The sequence below is a fragment of the Nerophis lumbriciformis genome, linkage group LG20, assembly GCF_033978685.3.
Source record: "Nerophis lumbriciformis linkage group LG20, RoL_Nlum_v2.1, whole genome shotgun sequence".
Taxonomy (NCBI): Eukaryota; Metazoa; Chordata; class Actinopteri; order Syngnathiformes; family Syngnathidae; genus Nerophis; species Nerophis lumbriciformis.
In genome coordinates, this window is record NC_084567.2 from 129,976 (window position 1) to 151,126 (window position 21,151).

Consider the following 21,151-nt stretch of genomic DNA (forward strand, 5'->3'; position numbering starts at 1 on the left):
GTGGATCATTAAGATTGACTATGCGGATCATTAAGATTGAACATGTGGATCATTAAGATTGAACATGTGGATCATTAAGATTGAACATGTGGATCATTAAGATTGAGTATGTGGATCATTTAGTTTGAATAAATGTGCCCTAGTGTGTGAATGTGAGTGTGAATGTTGTCTGTCTATCTGTGTTGGCCCTGCGATGAGGTGGCGACTTGTCCAGGGTGTACGCCGCCTTCCGTCCGATTGTAGCTGAGATAGGCTCCAGCGCCCCCCGCGACCCCGAAGGGAATAAGCGGTAGAAAATGGATGGATGGATGGATGGATGTGGATCATTTAGATTGAATATGTGGATCATTTAGATTGAACATGTGGATCATTAAGATTGAACATGTGGATCATTAAGTTGAACATGTGGATCATTAGGATTGAACATGTGGATAATTAAGATTGAACATGTAGATCATTAAGATTGAACATGTGGATCATTAAGATTGAACATGTGGATCATATAGATAGAATATGTGGATCATTTTGATTGAATATGTGGATCATTTAGATTGAACATGTGAATCATTAAGATTGAACATGTGAATCATTAAGATTGAACATGTGGATCATTAAGTTGAACATGTGGATCATTAGGATTGAACATGTGGATAATTAAGATTGAACATGTAGATCATTAAGATTGAACATGTGGATCATTAAGATTGAACATGTGGATCATATAGATAGAATATGTGGATCATTTAGATTGAACATGTGAATCATTTTGATTGAACATGTGGATCATTTAGATTGATTATGTGGATCAGTTACAAACCCCGTTTCCATATGAGTTGGGAAATTGTGTTAGATGTAAATATAAACGGAATACAATGATTTGCAAATCCTTTTCAAGCCATATTCAGTTGAATATGCTACAAAGACAACATATTTGATGTTCAAACTCATAAACTTTATTTATTTTGTAAATAATCATTAACTTAGAATTTCATTCTTTTTTTCTCTCTTTCTATCCCCTCCTGCTCCGGCTCGGCTGCACCAAATGATAATATAAATACATTTAATAAAGTACAATATATGATTGGGGCCCCCCGCGACCCCAAAGGGAATAAGCGGTAGAAAATGGATGGATGGATGGATGGATGGCATTTAATAAAGTCAAATACAAATAAGGCAACAACAGAAGTATGCTACACTTCTCTTTTGTAAAGTCAATGTGAACAGTCGATATGATCATCTACATCTACTATATGATCATCTACATCTACTATATGATCATCTACATCTACTATATGATCATCTACATCTACTATATGATCATCTACATCTACTATATGATCATCTACATCTACTATATGATCATCTACATCTACTATATGATCATCTACATCTACTATATGATCATCTACATCTACTATATGATCATCTACATCTACTATATGATCATCTACATCTACTATATGATTTGCCTGAGAAGCTGGACAGGACAAAAAAAAAAAAAAAAAAAAGAATTTCATGGCTGCAACACGTGACAAAGTAGTTGGGAAAGGGCATGTTCACCACTGTGTTACATCACCTTTTCTTTTAACAACACTCAATAAACGTTTTGGAACTGAGGAAACTAATTGTTGAAGCTTTGAAAGTGGAATTGTTTCCCATTCTTGTTTTATGTAGAGCTTCAGTCGTTCAACTGTCCGGGGTCTCCGTTGTCGTATTTTACGCTTCATAATGCGCCACACATTTTCGATGGGAGACAGGTCTGGACTGCAGGTGGACCAGGAAAGTACCCGCACTCTTTTTTTACGAAGCCACGCTGTTGTAACACGTGCTGAATGTGGCTTGGCATTGTCTTGCTGAAATAAGCAGGGGCGTCCATGAAAAAGACGGCGCTTAGATGGCAGTATATGTTGTTCCAAAACCTGTATGTACCTTTCAGCATTAATGGTGCCTTCACAGATGTGTAAGTTACCCATGCCTTGGACACTAATGCACACCCATGTCTTGGGCACTAATGCACCCCCATACCATCACACATGCTGGCTTTTGAACTTTGCGTCGATAACAGTCTGGATGGTTCGCTTCCCCTTTGGTCCGGATGACACGATGTCGAATATTTCCAAAAACAATTTGAAATGTGGACTCGTCAGACCACAGAACACTTTTCCACTTTGCATGAGTCCATCTTAGATGATCTCGGGCCCAGAGAAGCCGGCGGCGTTTCTGGGTGTTGTTGATAAATGGCTTTCGCTTTGCACAGTAGAGCTTTAACTTGCACTTACAGATGTAGCGACCAACTGTATTTAGTGACAGTGGTTTTCTGAAGTGTTCCTGAGCCCATGTGGTGATATCCTTTAGAGATTGATGTGGGTTTTTGATACAGTGCCGTCTGAGGGATGGAAGGTCACGCTCATTCAATGTTGGTTTCCGGCCATGCCGCTTACGTGGAGTGATTTCTCCACATTCTCTGAACCTTTTGATGATATTATGGAGCGTAGATGTTGAAATCCCTACATTTCTTGCAATTGCACTTTGAGAAACGTTGTTCTTAAACTGTTCGACTATTTGCTCACGCAGTTGTGGACAAAGGGGTGTACCTCGCCCCATCCTTTCTTGTGAAAGACTGAGCATTTTTTGGGAAGCTGTTTTTATACCCAATCATGGCACCCACCTGTTCCCAATTAGCCTGCACACCTGTGGGATGTTCCAAATAAGTGTTTGATGAGCATTCCTCAACTTTATCAGTATTTATTGCCACCTTTCACAACTTCTTTGTCACGTGTTGCTGCCATCAAATTCTAAAGTTAATGAATATTTGCAAAAATAAAATAAAATAAAGTTTATGAGTTTGAACATCAAATATGTTGTCTTTGTAGCATATTCAACTGAATATGGCTTGAAAATGATTTGCAAATCATTGTATTCCGTTTATATTTACATCTAACACAATTTCCCAACTCATATGGAAACGGGGTTTGTAGATTGAATATGTGGATCATTTAGATTGAATATGTGGATCATTTAGATTGAATATGTGGATCATTTAGATTGAATATGTGGATCATTTAGATTGTGCGGGTGTTTTCAGGAGATGTTGAAGAACCGTTCTAAAGTTTAGGATGGTTTCTGGGCAACATTGGCCAGTTCATTCATTGTGTCCCGTACATCATTTTACATGGCCCGCCACATCATTTAGACTGGCCCGCCACATCATTTAAATTGACCCGCCATGTCATTTAGTGTGGCCCGCCACATCATTTAGAGTGGCCCGGCACATCATTAATTGTGGCCCGGCACCTCATTTATTGTAGCCCGCCACATCATTAATGGTGGCCTATGGATGTGTGGAAATAATAGAAGTGTTCTCACTAATTGTAGACATTCTGACAACAGTACCACTACTGCACATCTTTAAAAGGTGAATACCACACTTGAATTGTTGTTCATGACAAATGTCTGCTTGACTTAGCAGTTCATCCATCAAAGTACTCACTGTAAAAAGAACAAGATTGTATGACTATAGTACCATTTTTACATTTACAGTACCGTATTTTTTGGACTATAAGTCGCAGTTTTTTTCATAGTTTGGCGGGGCTCCAGTGCGACTTATATACGTTTTTTTCCTTCTTTATTATGCATTTTCGGCAGGTGCGACTTATACTTCGGTGCGACTTATACTCCGAAAAATACGGTACTATGCTGTAAAATTTTACGGCACAATTGTGGCGACGGAGCTGCCATTTTCTTACTGCAAGGTGTAAATATATATTTTTACAATATATGTAAAAGTACTTAATGATCGAATGCATAAGCAAGTGAATAGTAATAATTAATATTCATCAATTATTCATGATTACAAGCAGCCGTAACTGCGATATGACCTTAGTCGGGGTTCATAAAAGGTGATGAATTATTTTTTTGTTTGTGATCTGGTGGCTTAATGATGTTAAACTGGAAAAATAAAAAATGTTTCTACCTTTCCCTGTAGGATCTTCAGAGCTTCAAATTTTCCTTTCAGGTAACGACGTGCAACATCCAGCTCACTGATTAACGCATCAATCATCTGTCAAACACACATTGACTTTACTTGCTATTCCACTGTTGACCACTAGATGGCCACATAGTATTGTTATTAATGCATCAATCATCATATGGCACTGTGACTTTAATACAGTGATAATATGGTACTGTGACTTTAATACAGTGATAATATGGCACTGTGACTTTAATACAGTGATAATATGGTACTGTGACTTTAATACAGTGATAATATGGTACTGTGACTTTAATACAGTGATAATATGGTACTGTGACTTTAATACAGTGATAATATGGCACTGTGACTTTAATACAGTGATAATATGGCACTGTGACTTTAATACAGTGATAATATGGCACTGTGACTTTAATACAGTGATAATATGGTACTGTGACTTTAATACAGTGATAATATGGTACTGTGACTTTAATACAGTGATAATATGGTACTGTGACTTTAATACAGTGATAATATGGTACTGTGACTTTAATACAGTGATAATATGGCACTGTGACTTTAATACAGTGATAATATGGCACTGTGACTTTAATACAGTGATAATATGGCACTGTGTAATATCACCACCAAGCGTGGACTACATCTGACCAGAAGTGGTGACTCACCTGGCCAGATGCTTGGAGTCGGTCTTGCAACTCCTGGTTGGACATGTCCATCAGGGACTCTGCTGGTTTGGCAGAAGTTGTGTCAATACGTTTCAACAATAATAATAATAGTTACAATAGTAATAATAATAATAGTAATAATAAAGTGATGGTGCGCTCTTATCACGTCGTCACTTGAGGACCAGCACGTCTCTCTCTCTCTCTTTTTGGCCAGGAGAGCGAGGACACGCCTGCACACACCTGCACACTGACACCAAGTCAATGTCAGTGTTGTGACTTGTAGTGTGTAGTCAATGTAGACCACAACACCAAGTCAATGTCAGTGTTGTGACTTGTAGTGTGTAGTCAATGTAGACCACAACACCAAGTCAATGTCTGTGTTGTGACTTGTAGTGTGTAGTCAATGTAGACCACAACACCAAGTCAATGTCAGTGTTGTGACGTGTAGTGTGTAGTCAATGTAGACCACAACACCAAGTCAATGTCAGTGTTGTGACGTGTAGTGTGTAGTCAATGTAGACCACAACACCAAGTCAATGTCAGTGTTGTGACGTGTAGTGTGTAGTCAATGTAGACCACAACACCAAGTCAATGTCCGTGTTGTGACGTGTAGTGTGTAGTCAATGTAGACCACAACACCAAGTCAATGTCAGTGTTGTGACGTGTAGTGTGTAGTCAATGTAGATCACAACACCAAGTCAATGTCAGTGTTGTGACGTGTAGTGTGTAGTCAATGTAGACCACAACACCAAGTCAATGTCAGTGTTGTGACTTGGAGAAAATACAGTAGTGTGTGTCACGGCCCGAGCGCATCCTAGTGCACATTCATCTGTGCGCGCCATTCCGGACGGCAATCAATGTGCAATCATTCAGAACTCCACACAGCTGTCGCTGATGAGCGCCCTGAGCTTCTTAAGCCAGAGCATAGCTGCGTTGTGGGCCAGAACATAGCTACATGTTCTGTACAGTAAGTCTGACTGCGTCTCCAGCTTTCTGTGCCTCCTTGCTTTGTCTCGTCATCCCTCCCCATATTCCAGCTGCGTCTCGTCTTCCTTCCCCATATTCCAGCTGTATGTGTCTCGTCTTCCTTCCCCATTGTCCAGCTGTGTGTTTCGTTTTCCTTCCCCATTGTACAGCGGTGTGTCTCGTCTTCCTTCCCCATATTCCAGCAGTGTGTCTCGTCTTCCTTCCCCATTGTCCAGCTGTGTGTCGAGTCTTCCTTCCCCATTGTCCAGCTGTGTGTCACGTCTTCCTTCCCCATTGTCCAGCTGTGTGTCGAGTCTTCCTTCCCCATTGTCCAGCAGTGTGTCTCGTCCTCCTTTCCCATTGTCCAGCTGTGTGTCTCGTCTTCCTTCCCCATTTTCCAGCTGTGTGTCGAGTCGTCCTTCCCCATTGTCCAGCTGTGTGTCTCGTCTTCCTTGCCCATATTACAGGTGTGTGTCTCGTCTTCCTGGATCCCCTCTTGACTCTCTGCTGCCTCTCTGGAAGTCCACCTCCCACCTGCCCTCTGACCATGACGCCTCGCTCAAGCCCTTGACCTTCCGTCTGTCTCTGGTTTTCCAAGCCTGTCTTGCCCTCCATGGACTTCCGCCTCTCACTCAACACGCACCTTCAACAACACACGGTAATACTTAGACACTACACATAGTCGCACACCATATGTTGGGATTAATTACACACTTCAATCAATCAATGTTTATTTATATAGCCCTATATCACAAGTGTCTCAAAGGGCTGCACAAGCCACAACGACATCCTCGGTTCAGATCCCACATCCCTTCACGTATCACAGCTGTTTATTTGAATAAACACGCTGCACGCTACCATTGTCATTGTCTCTGTGTGTAGTCAAATGTACACAACACCACACCCAAGCACACTCACAATAGAAGATAAGGTTGTGTGTAGTCAAATGTACACAACACCAGATCCAAGCACACTCACAATAGAAGATAAGGTTGTGTGTAGTCAGATGTACACAACACCACACCCAAGTTTACACACAAATTGGCTGTCGTCATGGCAACACGTGGAGTCAGTCAAAAGGACGTTCAGATGACGCCATATAAGTGTGGTCTGCGGAGGTCACATGACCAGTGGAACAGACCAAGTGGTCTTAAGGTAGACTTATCATTATTATTGATTATTGATTATTTATAGGTGGAAGCAGGTTGGTTGTGGAGAAAAGTGCAAACAGTGATTGGTGATTGTTGAGCGGCAGTTGACTTTTTTCATTCCTGTATTTTGTAGATACTTGTTTTTTTGTATTTACTTTTCATTTTCATCTATTTTTGCACTGTATATATTTTTTCACACTGTGCACTGGTGTCCTGGACTTGGTCCAATAGACATCCACTGGTGTCCTGGACTTGGTCCAATAGACATCCACTGGTGTCCTGGACTTGATCCAATAGACATCCACTGGTGTCCTGGACTTGATCCAATAGACATCCACTGGTGTCCTGGACTTGATCCAATAGACATCCACTGGTGTCCTGGACTTGATCCAATAGACATCCACTGGTGTCCTGGACTTGGTCCAATAGACATCCACTGGTGTCCTGGACTTGATCCAATAGACATCCACTGGTGTCCTGGTCTTGGTCCAATCATCCACTGGTGTCCTGGATTTGGTCCAATAGACATCCACTGGTGTCCTGGTCTTGGTCCAATCATCCACTGGTGTCCTGGACTTGGTCCAATCATCCACTGGTGTCCTGGACTTGGTCCAATAGACATCCACTGGTGTCCTGGTCTTGGTCCAATCATCCACTGGTGTCCTGGATTTGGTCCAATAGACATCCACTGGTGTCCTGGTCTTGGTCCAATCATCCACTGGTGTCCTGGACTTGGTCCAATAGACTCCAACTCCAAATCTGCCACTGAGCCATCATTGGTTGTATGGTTATATTGTTTTTCTGAGCAAACCCGCAACAAATAATAATAGTACCACAGGTACTCTTGAACAGAGTGGAGGTGGAATGTACCAGGGTTGGCCTCAGACTGAACGCAAAGAAGACTGAGGTAATCACCTATAACCTACATATGGACCACACACGAATAACAACATCAGATGGCAACGCTCTGCGAGAGGTCAATGACTTCAAGTACTTGGGTTCCTGGATGAACGCCACAGTACCAGACCTTAAAGGCCTACTGAAAGCCACTACTAGCGACCACGCAGTCTGATAGTTTATATATCAATGATGAAATCTTAACATTGCAACACATGCCAATACGGCCGGATTAGTTTACTAAAGTGCAATTTTAAATTTCGCGCAACATATCCTGCTGAAAACGTCTCGGTATGATGACGTCAGCACGTGACGTCACGGATTGTAGAGGACATTTTGAGACAGCATGGTGGCCAGCTATTAAGTCGTCTGTTTCATCGCAAAATTCCACAGTATTCTGGACATCTGTGTTGGTGAATCTTTTGCAATTTGTTCAATGAACAATGGAGACAGCAAAGAAGAAAGCTGTAGGTGGGAAGCGGTGTATTGCGGCCGGCTGCAGCAACACAAACACAGCCGGTGTTTCATTGTTTACATTCCCGAAAGATGACAGTCAATCTTTACCATTGGCCTGTGGAGAACTGGGACAACAGAGACTCTTACCAGGAGGACTTTGAGTTGGATACGCAGACACGGTACCGTGAGTACGCTTCCAAACATTTGATCGCTTGCCCGTACGTGCGTGCCGCTATGTGCATGTCACGTACGTAACTTTGGGGAAATATATGTGCTGTATGAACTTTGGGGAGGTGAACGGTACTTTGGGCTGTGGGATTGAGTGTGTTGTGCAGGTGTTTGACTTGTATTGGCGGGTTAGATGGACGGGAGGGGGGAGGTGTTTGTTATATTAAATATAAGCCTGGTTGTGTTGTGGCTAATAGAGTATATTGTGTTTATTTACTGTTTTAGTCATTCCCAGCTGAATATCAGGTCTCACAGCATCTTCCCTATCTGAATGGCTCCCACTGCCCTCTAGTCCTTCACTCTCACTTTCCTCATCCACAAATCTTTCATCCTCGCTCAAATTAATGGGGAAATCGTCGCTTTCTCGGTCCGAATCACTCTCGCTGCTGGTGGCCATGATTGTAAACAATGTTTGGATGTGAGGAGCTCCACAACCTGTGACGTCACGCTACTCGTCTGCTACTTCCGCTGCAGGCAAGGCTTTTTGATCAGCCACCAAAAGTTGCCAACTTTATCGTCGATGTTCTCTACTAAATCCTTTCAGCAAAAATATGGCAATATCGTGAAATGATCAAGTACCGTATTTTCCGCACTATAAGGCGCACCTAAAAACCACAATTTTTCTCAAAAGCTGACAGTGCGCCTAATAACCCGGTGCGCTTTATTACGATTCATTTTCATAAAGTTTCGGTCTCGCAACTTCGGTAAACAGCCGCCATCTTTTTTCCCGGTAGAACAGGAAGCGCTTCTTCTTCTACGCAAGCAACCGCCAAGGAAAGCACCCGCCCCCATAGAACAGGAAGCGCTTCACCCGCCCCCATAGAACAGGAAGCGCTTCACCCGCCCCCGGAAGAAGAAGAAAAAACGCGCGGATATCACCGTACGTTTCATTTCCTGTTTACATCTGTAAAGACCACAAAATGGCTCCTACTAAACGATCCGGGTCATAAAAAGACGCAATCTCTCCATCCGCACACGGATTACTACCGTATTTCACAGCAACTGAACCGCACTGTGGAACGGGAGCACGTACGGTGAATATTCGCTCCACAGGGAATGAGAAGTCATCCTTCACTGTGGTTCTAGCTTGCCATGCTAACTTCCACTCATGGTGATATTCAAAAGGAAGACCTTGCCAAAAGAGACCTTTCCAGCCGGCGTCATCATAAAAGCTAACTCGAAGGGATGGATGGATGAAGAAAAGATGAGCGAGTGGTTAAGGGAAGTTTACGCGAAGAGGCCGGGTGGCTTTTTTCACACAGCTCCGAAGGCGAACACACCTTCACTAAGACGGGCAGACAGCCTCGGACGACATACGCCAACATCTGCCAGTGGATCGTAAATGCTTGGGCAGATATTTCGGTCACAACTGTGGTCCGAGCTTTCCGGAAGGCAGGATTCACAGAACAACAGCGACACTGACTCCCGATGACTTCTACGAGACGGAACCGGCCATTTTGGATCCCACGCTAGCGCAACTTTTCAATTCGGACACCGAAGACGAAGAATTCGAAGGATTTACGAATGAAGAATAACTTCAGAAGGTGAGCGCTATGTTTATTTTGTGTGTTGTGACATTAACGTTCGAGCAACATTATGTTGCTATTGCTCTACACCATTTTGAATTTTACTATGTTTGTGATTGCACATTTGTACATTTTGGGACAGAGTTGTTAGAACGCTGGTTTTCAATATATTATTAAAGTTTGACTGAACTATCTGACTGTTTTTTTGACATTCACTTTAGCGCAGCGTTTTTTTGACATTCACTTTAGCGCAGCGTAGGCGCGGCTTTTAGTCCGGGGCGGCTTATTGGTGGACAAAATTATGAAATATGTAATTCATAGAAGGTGCGGCTAATAATCCGGTGCGCCTTATAGTGCGGAAAATACGGTATGACACATAGAATGGACATGCTATCCCCGTTTAAATAAGAACATCACATTTCAGTAGGCCTTTAAGGTCAGGAAGGCACTAGCGTGGAGGGCCCTGAACGATATGTCAAGAGTGTGGTGCTCAATTCTCCCCCGACACATAAAGCTGAGTCTATTCCACGGCACTGTGGAGTCTGACATCCTGTTTGGCAGCGAAAGCTGGACCCTGACACCCACCCTGCAGAAGTCCCTCGATGGGTGCTACACCAGAATGATACGAGCTGTTCTGAATGTAGACCAGAACATCCACATCACCAACAAGGACCTGTACGGGCAACTGCCGAGGCTCAGCAAGAAGGTAACAGCTAGGAGGATGAGGCTGGCCGGCCACTGCCACAGACATCGGGAGCTCCCGGCCAGCAGGCTGGTCCTATGAGAACCAACGCACGAGCATCGATCACGAGGACGTCCCGCGCTAATGTACGTGGACATCCTGAAGAAAGATGCGGGAGCTGAAAGCTCTACAGAGCTGGCTGGGTGTATGCAGAACCGGAATGATTGGAAACTCCGATGGAAGCTCATCTGAGGACGACTGAGAGAGACCACACACCAGAGGGCACCACATGAGACTGCACCACATGAGAAGGCACCACAAGAGAAGGCACCACATGAGAGCGCACCACATGAGAGGGAACCACATGAGATGGCATCACATGAGACTGCGCCACATGAGAGGGTATCACATGAGAGGGCACCACATGAGATGGCACCACATGAGATGGCACCACATGAGAGTGCACGAGAATGCGCCACATGAGAGGGCACCACATGAGAGTGCGGTGGTCCCGTCACCCAGGAAGGTGGTCCCGTCACCCAGGTCTCCGTCCATCATGTCGTCACCCAGGCTGACCGCCTCATGGACCTCTTGCATCAGCAGGACATGAGAGACACCACATGAGGGGGCACCACATGAGAGGGCACCACATGAGAGTGCGGCGGTCCCGTCACCCAGGAAGGTGGCCCCTTCACCCAGGTCTCCGTCCATCATGTCGTCGCCCAGGCTGACCGCCTCATGGACCTCTTGCATCATCAGGACATGAGAGGGCACCACTTGAGAGGGCACCAATGTAGCACCTGAGGTCCACTTGAGCCCAAGGAGTCAAACAAGAGAATGATGTAAATACCAAATGACTACTGGGATTTAACGAGGAGTGTTTCCAACTTGAATCTCGCATGTTTAAAAAAGATGAACAAGGTGTTGGTGTCGGAAAAAGGCAAACTGCACTCAAAAAACTCTTATTTTGCTCACTTCCTGTTTTGCATCAGGCATTTCCTGTTCTCTATGGCGATCATCACAATACACAACAGGAATGGATTCCACTTGGACTCTTGGAGATGCTTTCTGGCCTCAGACTACTGATGAGGATGATTATATTTGATGTCATCTGAAAGAAAGAAGCACTTCCTCTGCTAAAGAATATTCGGAAAAATTGAAATGGAGACTTGAGAGCTGAAGTCAAAACCAAGTGAAGGTCATCACCTGGAACTTTCTTCTCCCAGCCTGCAGGTATCATGACTGTGGGAAGACAAGATGTTTCTCCTGCTGGCTGCTTCTTCCTTCTGCTGGACAGGAAGGTGGTCCTGTCACCCAGGAAGGTGGTCCCGTCACACAGCAAGGTGGTCCCGTCACCCAGGAAGGTGGTCCCATCACCCAGGTCTCCGTCCATCATGTCGTCGTCCAGGCTGACCTCCTCATGGACCTCTTGCATCATCAGGACAAAGTCTGCATGACATTCACATGCTGCTTAGAAACATCCCGGGATCACTCAGCAAAATCTGACATTCATTGAACATACGCACACCTTCTGAAACGTACTGACACCTTCTGAAACATACCCACACCTTCTGAAACGTACTGACACCTTCTGAAACATACCTTCTGAAACATACGCACACCTTCTGAAACATACCCACACCTTCTGAAACGTACTGACACCTTCTGAAATGTACTGACACCTTGTAGATTGTTATAGTAACAATAGGTTAAGCTTTGTCAGTGTGCCATGTGTTACCCAGTTTCCCTAGGGTAGGGGTCGGCAACCCGCGGCTCCGGAGCATGCGGCTCTTCGACCACTCTGATGCGGCTCAGCTGCACACTTGCCGACCCTCCCGATTTTTCCGGGAGACTTTCGGATTTCAGTGCCTCTCCCGGAAATCTGTGATGGCACTGCGTTTAGCGTCCTCTACAACCTGTCGTCGCGTCCGCTTTTTCACCATACTATCTGCGTGCCGGCCCAGTCACATGTTATATGCGGCCTCTGCTTACACACGTAAGTGACTGCAAGGTATACTTGGTCAACAGCCATACAGGTCATACTGAGGGTGGTCGTATAAACAACTTTAACACTCTTACTAATATGCGCCACACTGTGAACCCACACCAAACAAGAATGACAAACACACCGCCAAACAAATACCCAGAATCTAGTTGTCCGGCTGAAAATCGGGAGATTTTCGGGAGAATGGTTGTCCCGGGAGATTTTCGGGAGAGGCACTGAAATTCGGGAGTCTCCCGGAAAATTCGGGAGGGTTGGCAAGTAAGCATTTCGGGAGAACGTCCGCACCGTAACACAACATAAACACAACAGAACAAATACCCAGAATCCCATGCATCCCTAACTCTTCTGGGCTACATTATACACCCCCCCCAACCCCGCCCACCTCAACCAGGGGAGTTGATGTGTGGGGGGCGGGGTTTGGTGGTAGCGGGGGGGGGGGGTGTATAATGTAGCCCAGAAGAGTTAGGGATGCATGGGATTCTGGGTATTTGTTCTGACTCCCGAATTTCAGTGCCTCTCCTGAAAATCTCCCGGGACAACCATTCTCCCGAAAATCTCCCGATTTTCAGCCGGACAACTATATTGGTGGTGTGCCTTAAAGGCGCTGCCTTTAGCATCGTCTCTCACCTGAAAAGGAGACTATTATATACGTCTCCATTATCCATAGCTTTATCTATAAGCCATAAAGTAGGCAGGCACAGAGCTAGTTCTCAGCGGGTGTTTATTCCAGCCGGCACGTTCATACTGTAGCGGCTGGTTATGGGGTGTTAGACAATGACTTTGGCTGGGGGGCGGGACTTCCGGGAGAGATAGGGACGTGACGTTGTTAATAGGAAGTGGGTGTTGGAGTTTTGGCGGGAAAAGGGATAGACACACATTGGAGCTGTTGTGTGGTTGAATGACATCTTGTGCAATCAAACAAAGAAGTGGTATGATGGGATTATTACAATACACTGACACACAACATCCACATTCCCATCATTCCGTTCTCATTTGCGTGAAGGATATGTTCCCGGATTCAGAGATGGCTCGCCAGTACTCAAATGGCAGGACAAAAGCTACTCAAATAGTGAAAGGTAAGTGTTGTTTTTTTTTAAAGTACCGGTAAGCAGCAAGTATAATAGTTAGTAGAACTGTGTTTTCATTACTGTACTATATATCATGGCACCCACCTGTTCCCAATTAGCCTGCACACCTGTGGGATGTTCCAAATAAGTGTTTGATGAGCATTCCTCAACTTTATCAGTATTTATTGACACCTTTCACAACTTCTTTGTCACGTGTTGCTGCCATCAAATTCTAAAGTTAATGATTATTTGAAAAAAATAAAGTTTATGAGTTTGAACATCAAATATGTTGTCTTTGTAGCATATTCAACTGAATATGGCTTGAAAATGATTTGCAAATCATTGTATTCCGTTTATATTTACATCTAACACAATTTCACAACTCATATGGAAACGGGGTTTGTATATATATATATATATATATATATATATAAGAAATACTTTAATTTCAGTGAATTCTAGCTATAAATATACTCCTCCACCTTAATCCCCCCCCCCAAAGTACAAGTATACAAGAGTAGAAGTATATAAAGTACAAAAATTCAAAGTACAAGTATACAAAGTAGAAGTATATGAAGTACAAGAATATAAAGTAGAAGTATACAGAGCAGAAGTATACAAAGTACAAGAATACAAAGTACGAGTATACAAGAGTACAAGTATACAAAGTACAATAATACAAAGTAGAAGTATACAAGACTAGAAGTATACAAAGTACAAGAAAACAAAGTAGAAGTATACAAAGTACAAGAATACAAAGTAGAAGTATACAAATACAAAGTAGAAGTATACAAAGTAGAAGTATACAAAGTACAAGTATACAAATACAAAGTACAAGTATACAAAGTAGAAGTATACAAAAGTACCTGTTAGAAGTTTCCTGAGTTGAAGTAGAAGGTTTAGAGGAACTTTAGAAGAAGTCTGTTGAGTCAATATTGAAACAAAGGGTGTGTGTGTGTGTGTGTGTTTGTACTGGTGTGTGTGTGTGTGCGTGTGTGTGTGTGTGTGTGTGTGTGTGTGTGTTCTGGCAATGCTTACTTAATGGGGACGTGGCTCTGTTTACACAGTCACCTTTAGGGGACCTCTGACGGTATGGGGACAAAAAAAGAGGTCCCCTAAAGGGAAACTTTTTGAAATGATAGTCAGATCCATTCTGAAGACGACTAAGTCATTTTGAAGCTTTTTTTCCCCATAAACATGTTTACTGCTTAGTTTGAGTGTGAGACATTTGCACAGCTCCTCTCTGAGCTGCCACCTTACCGTGGTAGAGGAGTTTGCGTGTCCCAATGATCCTAGGAGCTATGTTGTCCGGGGGCTTCTATACCCCCCTGGTAGGGTCTCCCAAGACAAACAGGTCCTAGGTGAGGGATCAGACAAAGAGCAGCTCCAAGACCTCCATGGGAATGAAACAACAAGGATTCAGATTTCCCTCGCCCGGACGCGGGTCACCGGGGCTCCCTTCTGGAGCCAGGCCCGGAGTTGGGGCACGATGGCGAGCGCCTGGTGGCCGATGGCATGTCCCCATGGGGCCCGGAGCACTTATCAAATTAGCCAGACCTGGATCAGTGTTTTGACACCACATTATATCAAATTAGCCAGACCTGGATCAGTGTTTTGATACCACATTATATCAAATTAGCCAGACCTGGATCAGTGTTTTGATACCACATTATATCAAATTAGCCAGACCTGGATCAGTGTTTTGATACCACATTATATCAAATTAGCCAGACCTGGATCAGTGTTTTGATACCACATTATATCAAATTAGCCAGACCTGGATCAGTGTTTTGATACCACATTATATCAAATTAGCCAGACCTGGATCAGTGTTTTGATACCACATTATATCAAATTAGCCAGACCTGGATCAGTGTTTTGATACCACATATCAAATTAGCGAGACCTGATCAGTGTTTTGATACCACATTATATCAAATTAGCGAGACCTGGATCAGTGTTTTGATACCAAATTATATCAAATTAGTGAGACCTGGATCAGTGTTTTGACACCACATTATATCAAATTAGCGAGACCTGGATCAGTGTTTTGACACCACATTATATCAAATTAGCCAGACCTGGATCAGTGTTTCGACATTAATTTAGCGAGACCTGGATCAGTGTTTCGATATTAAATTAGCTAGACCTGGATCGGTGTTTTCCTGTTCCAGAATATGAAGAGAGAAAAAAAAAGGTGATTTTTCTTTCTGCTGACTTTATTTCTCTTCTATCAGATATGAAAATCTAAATGATTTTTATTTGCAGTTCTTCAAAATAACACTTGACAAAATCAATCATGTTCAATCACAGTATAAACATACACTGTACATGTACTGTACATATACTGTACACGTTCAAGTACTGTACACAAACATACACAGTACATGTACAGTACACAACCATACACAGTACATGTAGTGTACACATTCAAGTACTGTACGTGTACACTACACAAACATACACAGTACATGTACAGTAGACAATTATACACAGTACATGTACAGTATAGAAATGTGTATTGTACATGTACAGTATGAAGGTGATATTAGTCACTCATGTACATGTACAGTATGAAGGTGATATTAGTCACTCATGTACATGTACAGTATGAAGGTGATATTAGTCACTCATGTACATGTACAGTATGAAGGTGATATTAGTCACTCATGTACATGTACAGTATGAAGGTGATATTAGTCACTCGTGTACATGTACAGTATGAAGGTGATATTAGTCACTCATGTATTCTTCAATCATCATGTCTTCTTCTTCTTCTTCTACCAAGTTTGTTGGTTGACTTACTGCTACAACTTCCTGACTTTCTTCTTCTACTAAGTCTATCTGCTCCTCTTCATCCTCCATCTTCAGCCCACTTGGCTCTTTGTCTGCCAGGGTCTCCAGTTTCAACCTGAACATGCAAACACACACACTAAGTCTGACATCATCACTAAGTCTGACATCATCACTAAGTCTGACATCATCACTAAGTCTGACATATTAATAACTAAGTCTGACATCATCACTAAGTCTGACATCATCACTAAGTCTGACATCATCACTAAGTCTGACATCATCACTAAGTCTGACATCATCACTAAGTCTGACATCATCACTAAGTCTGACATATTAATAACTAAGTCGGACATAATCACTAAGTCAGACATGTTCACTAAGTCTGACATATTTACTAAGTCTGACATATTCATTAAGTCTGACATATTTACATATTTGCTCACCATATTTCCTCATCTGCCAAACTTCATTTTGTTTTGATATGACCTGGTCATACATGTGATGTGACATGACCTGGTCATACGTGTGATGTGACATGACCTGGTCATACGTGTGATGTGACATGACCTGGTCATACGTGTGATGTGACATGACCTGGTCATACGTGTGATGTGACATGACCTGGTCATACGTGTGATGTGACATGACCTGGTCATACGTGTGATGTGACATGACCTGGTCATACGTGTGATGTGACATGACCTGGTCATACGTGTGATGTGACATGACCTGGTCATACGTGTGATGTGACATGACCTGGTCATACGTGTGATGTGACATGACCTGGTCATACGTGTGATGTGACATGACCTGGTCATACGTGTGATGTGACATGACCTGGTCATACGTGTGATGTGACATGACCTGGTCATACGTGTGATGTGACATGACCTGGTCATACGTGTGATGTGACATGACCTGGTCATACGTGTGATGTGACATGACCTGGTCATACGTGTGATGTGACATGACCTGGTCATACGTGTGATGTGACATGACCTGGTCATACGTGTGATGTGACATGACCTGGTCATACGTGTGATGTGACATGACCTGGTCATACGTGTGATGTGACATGACCTGGTCATACGTGTGATGTGACATGACCTGGTCATACGTGTGATGTGACATGACCTGGTCATACGTGTGATGTGACATGACCTGGTCATACGTGTGATGTGACATGACCTGGTCATACGTGTGATGTGACATGACCTGGTCATACGTGTGATGTGACATGACCTGGTCATACGTGTGATGTGACATGACCTGGTCATACGTGTGATGTGACATGACCTGGTCATACGTGTGATGTGACATGACCTGGTCATACGTGTGATGTGACATGACCTGGTCATACGTGTGATGTGACATGACCTGGTCATACGTGTGATGTGACATGACCTGGTCATACGTGTGATGTGACATGACCTGGTCATACGTGTGATGTGACATGACCTGGTCATACGTGTGATGTGACATGACCTGGTCATACGTGTGATGTGACATGACCTGGTCATACGTGTGATGTGACATGACCTGGTCATACGTGTGATGTGACATGACCTGGTCATACGTGTGATGTGACATGACCTGGTCATACGTGTGATGTGACATGACCTGGTCATACGTGTGATGTGACATGACCTGGTCATACGTGTGATGTGACATGACCTGGTCATACGTGTGATGTGACATGACCTGGTCATACGTGTGATGTGACATGACCTGGTCATACGTGTGATGTGACATGACCTGGTCATACATGTGATGTGACATGACCTGGTCATACATGTGATGTGACATGACCTGGTCATACATGTGATGTGACATGACCTGGTCATACGTGTGATGTGACATGACCTGGTCATACGTGTGATGTGACATGACCTGGTCATACGTGTGATGTGACATGACCTGGTCATACGTGTGATGTGACATGACCTGGTCATACGTGTGATGTGACATGACCTGGTCATACGTGTGATGTGACATGACCTGGTCATACATGTGATGTGACATGACCTGGTCATACATGTGATGTGACATGACCTGGTCATACATGTGATGTGACATGACCTGGTCATACATGTGATGTGACATGACCTGGTCATACATGTGATGTGACATGACCTGGTCATACATGTGATGTGACATGACCTGGTCATACATGTGATGTGACATGACCTGGTCATACATGTGATGTGACATGACCTGGTCATACATGACTGAATATGAGAAGATGTACCTGGCAGGAACGCTCTTGAGTGGCATGTGACTCACATGCTGGATGAATTGTATTTGAGCTGCAACACAAACATGGAGTGAGGTCCATTCCAGTGCTACCATGTCAAGAAGAAGAAGAAGGTGTGTTACCTTGGCTCCTCAGAGGGTTGGTGAGCTTGGCCAGGTAAGGCAGCAGGTGAGTGTGAAGGCTGACAGGTGTCACACACATGCTCCTGAACAAGCACTGAGCAAGCAGGCACTTCTCACGATGCTAAAAGAAACAAGAGTTATACACACACTCACCTCACCTCAACATACAGTATATACAAACTACAGAAGCAGTGCAGTTGTGTAAATGGTCAATAAAAAGAGAATCCTTTTCAACTTATATTCAATTGAATAGACTGCAAAGACAAGATATTTCATGTTCACACTGACAAACTTCTTTTTTTATTTGTTTGCAAATAATCATGAACAGCAACACATTGCAAAAAAGACATTTTTACCAGTGTGTTACATGGCCTTTCCTTTTAACAACACTCAGTAAAGGTTTGGGAACTGAGGAGACACATTTTTGAAGTGCTTGATGTACAGCTTAAGTTGTTCAACAGTCTCCCTTCTCATATTTTAGCCTTCAACATTTTCAATGTCTGGACTACAGGCAGGCCAGTCTAGTACCAGCACTCTTTTACTATGAAGCCACGCTGTTGTAACACCTGGCTTGGCATTGTCTTGCTGAAATAAGCAGGGGCGTCCATGATAACAACATATGTTGCTCCAAAAGCTGTATGTACCTTTCAGCATTAATGGTGCCTTCACAGATGTGTAAGTTACCCATGTCTTGGCCACTAATACACCCCCATACCATCACACATGCTGACTTTTACACTTTCACACTACAACAGTCCCCATGCTTCTTTTCCTCTTTGGTCCACAGTTTCCAAAAACAATTTGAAATGTGGACTCGTCAGACCACAGAACACTTTTCCACTTTGCATCAGTCCATCTTAGATGAGCTCGGGCCAAGCGAAGTGTTTCTGGGTGTTGTTGATAAATGGCTTTGGCTTTGCATAGTAGAGTTTTAAGTTGCACTTACAGATGTAGCGACCAACTGTAGTTACCGACAGTGGTTTTCTGAAGTGTTCCTGAGCCCATGTGGCGATATCCTTTACACACTGATGTGGCTTTTTGAGGCAGTACTGCCCGAGGGATCCAAGGTGTGTAATATCATGGCTTACGTGCAGTGATTTCTCCACATTCTCTCAACCTTTTGATGATATTACGGAGCGTAGATGGTGAAATCCCTAAATTCCTTGTTGAGAAATGTTGTTCTTAAACAATTTGCTCAGGCATTTGTTGACAAAGTGGTGACCCTCGCCCCGTCCTTCTTTGTGAATGACTGAGCATTTCATGGAATCTACTTTTATACCCAATCATGGCACCCACCTGTTCCCAATTAGCCTGTTCACCTGTGGGATGTTCCAAATAAGTCTTTAATGAGCATTCCTCAACTTTCTCACTCTTTTTTGCCACTTGTGCCAGCTTTTTTGCAACATGTTGCAGGCATCAAATTCCAAATGAGCTAATATTTGCAATAAAAGAAGTTTGTCAGTGTGAACATGAAATATCTTTGCAGTCTATTCAATTGAATATAAGTTGAAAAGGATTCTCTTTTTATTGACCATTTACACAACTTCACTGCTTTTAAGGTTTGTACACTTACATTTATTCATCTTCAATTAGACAATCATATCGGATTATTGGCCATTTATTATTCCAATTTAGACAATTATATCTGATTATTGGCCATTTATTCATTCTGAATTAGACTATAATATCTGCTTATTGATCATTTATTCATCCTAATTTAGACAATTATATCTGATTATTGGCCTTTATTATTCTAATTTAGACAATATCTGATTATTTGCCTTTATTATTCTAATTTAGATAATCATAGTTGATTATTGGCCATTTATTATTCTAATTTGGACAATCATATATGATTATTGGTCATTCACGACTTGCTCAGTGGCCTAGTGGTTAGAGTGTCCGCCCTGAGATGGGTAGGTTGTGAGTTCAAACCCCGGCCGAGTCATACCAAAGACTATAAAAATGGGTGCCATTACCTCCCCGCTTGGCACTCAGCATCAAGGGTTGGAATTGGGGGTTAAATCACCAAATGATTCCCGTGCGCGGCCACCGCTGCTGCTCACTGCTCCCCTCACCTCCCAGGGGGTGAACAAGGGGATGAGTCAAATGCAGAGGTGGGCAGCAGCGGTGGCCGCGCCCGGGAATCATTTTTGGTGATTTAACCCTGATTATTGGCCTTTATTATTCTAATTTAGACAATTATTTCTGATTATTGGCGATTTATTAATTCTAAATTAGACAATAATATCTGATTATTGACCATTTGTTATTCTAATTTAGACATAATATCCACTTATTGACCATTTCTTAATAATATTTGGCAGGTTAAAGACACCTGA

General features: G+C 43.1%; 1 protein-coding gene across 1 annotated transcript in view; it reads right to left on the bottom strand.

Moving 5' to 3' along the window:
- Nucleotides 1-21,151, bottom strand: part of LOC133619840 (cell cycle checkpoint protein RAD17-like) — a 70,735-nt gene that overhangs the window by 21,764 nt on the left and 27,820 nt on the right. Inside the window, exons 15-18 of the mRNA XM_072915280.1 lie at nt 18,810-18,930; nt 11,772-12,014; nt 4,660-4,721; nt 3,974-4,060 (exon numbers count right to left, since the gene is read on the bottom strand). Coding sequence (XP_072771381.1) covers nt 3,974-4,060; nt 4,660-4,721; nt 11,772-12,014; nt 18,810-18,930 — 513 coding nt within the window. The remainder of the gene's footprint in view (nt 1-3,973; nt 4,061-4,659; nt 4,722-11,771; nt 12,015-18,809; nt 18,931-21,151) is intronic.